Raw genomic sequence first — 2,519 nt, forward strand, 5'->3', positions numbered from 1 at the left:
CACACACACACACACACACACACACACACACCCCGTATTTCTTCTCTTCTCTAGCTCGCTTCCTAATCTAGTTGTCTAATAAAACTGACATTATGCAAATATTGTTGGCTCATTGATGAATTGCCTTGTTCCTCTTTTTGTAAGTGGCTTTGGATAAAAGCCTCTGCTAAATACATAAACAAAGACTGCTGTGAACCACTGAACTTGCACTCGTACCCGCCGATGCCCGAGGTGTGGGGATGGATGATGCCCAGGCAGAATGAAGCGGCTATGGCGGCATCAACGCTGGACCCCTGTTTGCCCAAAACATCAAAGCCCAGAGACGTGCAGCGGGCCACATCCGTCACCACCGCGGCTTGATTATACACCTGAGGACAGAAGAGACTAAAATAAGGAACAGTTCTGTCCTGTAACAGTCATGGCCTGTCACAAGGTTCATTTTGTATTATTTTGTCGCGCTATGTTCCTCCGGACCATTAGGTGGCACTAGTAGCTCTACCATTTCTGTATAAAGGAAGGAAGCAGTACAGTGAGAGAAAGACTCAGTTTGAACTCCACATGGTTTCTTGCTGTGCTACAAACAATCCTGGTTTGAGAAACCGTAAGTTTGATGTTTTATTTTCACACTTTGTTGTATTTTGAAGGATCTTGGTGAAAGCTTATGAAGGTTATTTTGCAATGATTTAAATACCATGTTTGTTTGGTTTATGGACTCTGACTGGTTGTTCTCTTTTCGAGAGGATTTTTGTTTTGCCTCTTCTTGAGCTTAATTGCTGCAATACATGCTGATGCCTGCATGTTTACAACCATACTGCTGTGTGGACGAACAAATTTGGCATTCTTTTGAGTGCATTATTGCAACTGCTCAAGGATTATACCCAAAGCGTTCCCAGCCTCCTACTTCAAGGACTTCTACACTACAGAGATCAGCTCATCACATAAGACCGTTGACTTATTCATGCACTGCAACCATTGACCTGAACTGGTTTGGCTAATCTACAGCTTATGAAACATTCCACACTCAAGCCTTTGCACATTTCCATCGTTTCATTACTTATTTAGTTATTTTTTTTTATATGTCAGCCCCTGTGCGAGTTTGTTTGTTTGTGCTTTGTAAATATTGAGTGAAAAATACACATTTGGAAAATGATATTTATACTGTTTTGGGTCTTTATGCATTTAACTCAGAACGTACACCCTAGAACCAATTAGACACTTTGCAAAGAAACTGGTCCCCTCTTTTTCTGGTATAGCAATCCCAGTTTTGAATAGCTGGGATGGTTATAGTCCTATTGGAAAAAAATTTCCCCCCTTATTTTCACCTATTTTATCTTTCACCCTCCAAAATGCGTAAGTAGTACTCAATAGCCAGGTTTTCATCCAAAGCTGCAAAATTGAAATATCACAAACATTTGTGAATAACCAGTTTCCATCCGAGTCAAAATCGTCACTTTCTGATAAACTGCCATTAAATATCACTAAGAAAAGTAGGAGAACCCAATGAATACAATAATTTTGTAATATAATAAACTACTTGTGCCTGAGAGCGAGCAAATGAAATGCAATAAATGCTGTCATTGATTTCGGAGGTGGGTGTTGCTGTTTGGGAAAGCAGTCGTAGTTCTGGGAGGCAATTCTACAGAAATACTTTGAAGACAGACTTTGTTCGGAATGACCATAACAACGTTTCAGATGCTGTGCAAGATCCATCCCATCATGCAAAGTCACATGACTTTTTTTGATGCGCATGGAGGAATTTGCAAAATGTGTTTCCATCTCCCATTACTTGTATTAACCCTTTTTCGCACAAGTTGAAATGTTGTAGTACTTCACAGCACCTGTGGGTCTCCAAAGTAGATCTGCATTATGAGGGCTACGGTGACCCCCGTGGCGAAGGTCAGGCAGGCGGTGATGATGACGGTCAGCCCGTCACGTGTGCAGGCACAATCCTGTGCTAGCGGATCTCTGCTGGTCTCTCTCAGTGGAGAGACGTCCCGACTGGCTGAGGCAGAGGAGGGCAGCCGCTGCAGTCGGGCTGACTTCAGGAACAGATCAGGGTCTGCACACAGAGACAGGACAGAATTTAGGCCACTGCGTGGAGACTACGTCAGACAGCACTATGATCAAATGCTTTACCTGTGTCCTGCTCACTGAGGAAGTTATCATCATCTCTGCGTGATTTGAGAGTGTTGTCGGCTGAAACATCATCTTCTGGTAGTCTAGGGAAGCTGGTGATGCTCATGTAGTCCACAGGTGAGTACGCACTGCTCAGAGCCGCATCCTTCTCCACCACCGTCACTCCCGTATCGGCTGCCGGAGTGTACATGATTTACCTGAAATCACCAACTGGAATTCAGCGCAATTCATTAAGCTGGAAAATCATAGCACTGTTATATACAGTGGTGTGAAAAAGTGTTGGCCCCCTTCCTGATTTCTTATTATTTTGCATGTTTGTCACACTTTAATGTTTCAGATCATCAAACAAATTTAAATTATTAGTCAAAGATAACACAAGTGAA

At 42.7% G+C, this 2,519-nt stretch overlaps 1 protein-coding gene across 1 annotated transcript in view; it reads right to left on the reverse strand.

Annotated features, from left to right (window-relative positions):
- Positions 1 to 2,390, reverse strand: part of LOC107557492 (gamma-glutamyltransferase 7) — a 45,946-nt gene extending 43,556 nt beyond the window's left edge. The window contains exons 1-3 of the mRNA XM_016240922.1: positions 2,137 to 2,390; positions 1,839 to 2,059; positions 217 to 368 (exon numbers count right to left, since the gene is read on the reverse strand). Coding sequence (XP_016096408.1) covers positions 217 to 368; positions 1,839 to 2,059; positions 2,137 to 2,326 — 563 coding nt within the window. The 5' untranslated portion in view covers positions 2,327 to 2,390. The remainder of the gene's footprint in view (positions 1 to 216; positions 369 to 1,838; positions 2,060 to 2,136) is intronic.
- Between the last annotated feature and the right edge of the window lie 129 nt (positions 2,391 to 2,519).

Source organism: Sinocyclocheilus grahami, unplaced genomic scaffold, assembly GCF_001515645.1.
Source record: "Sinocyclocheilus grahami isolate Dianchi unplaced genomic scaffold, SAMN03320097.WGS_v1.1 scaffold604.1, whole genome shotgun sequence".
Taxonomy (NCBI): domain Eukaryota; kingdom Metazoa; phylum Chordata; class Actinopteri; order Cypriniformes; family Cyprinidae; genus Sinocyclocheilus; species Sinocyclocheilus grahami.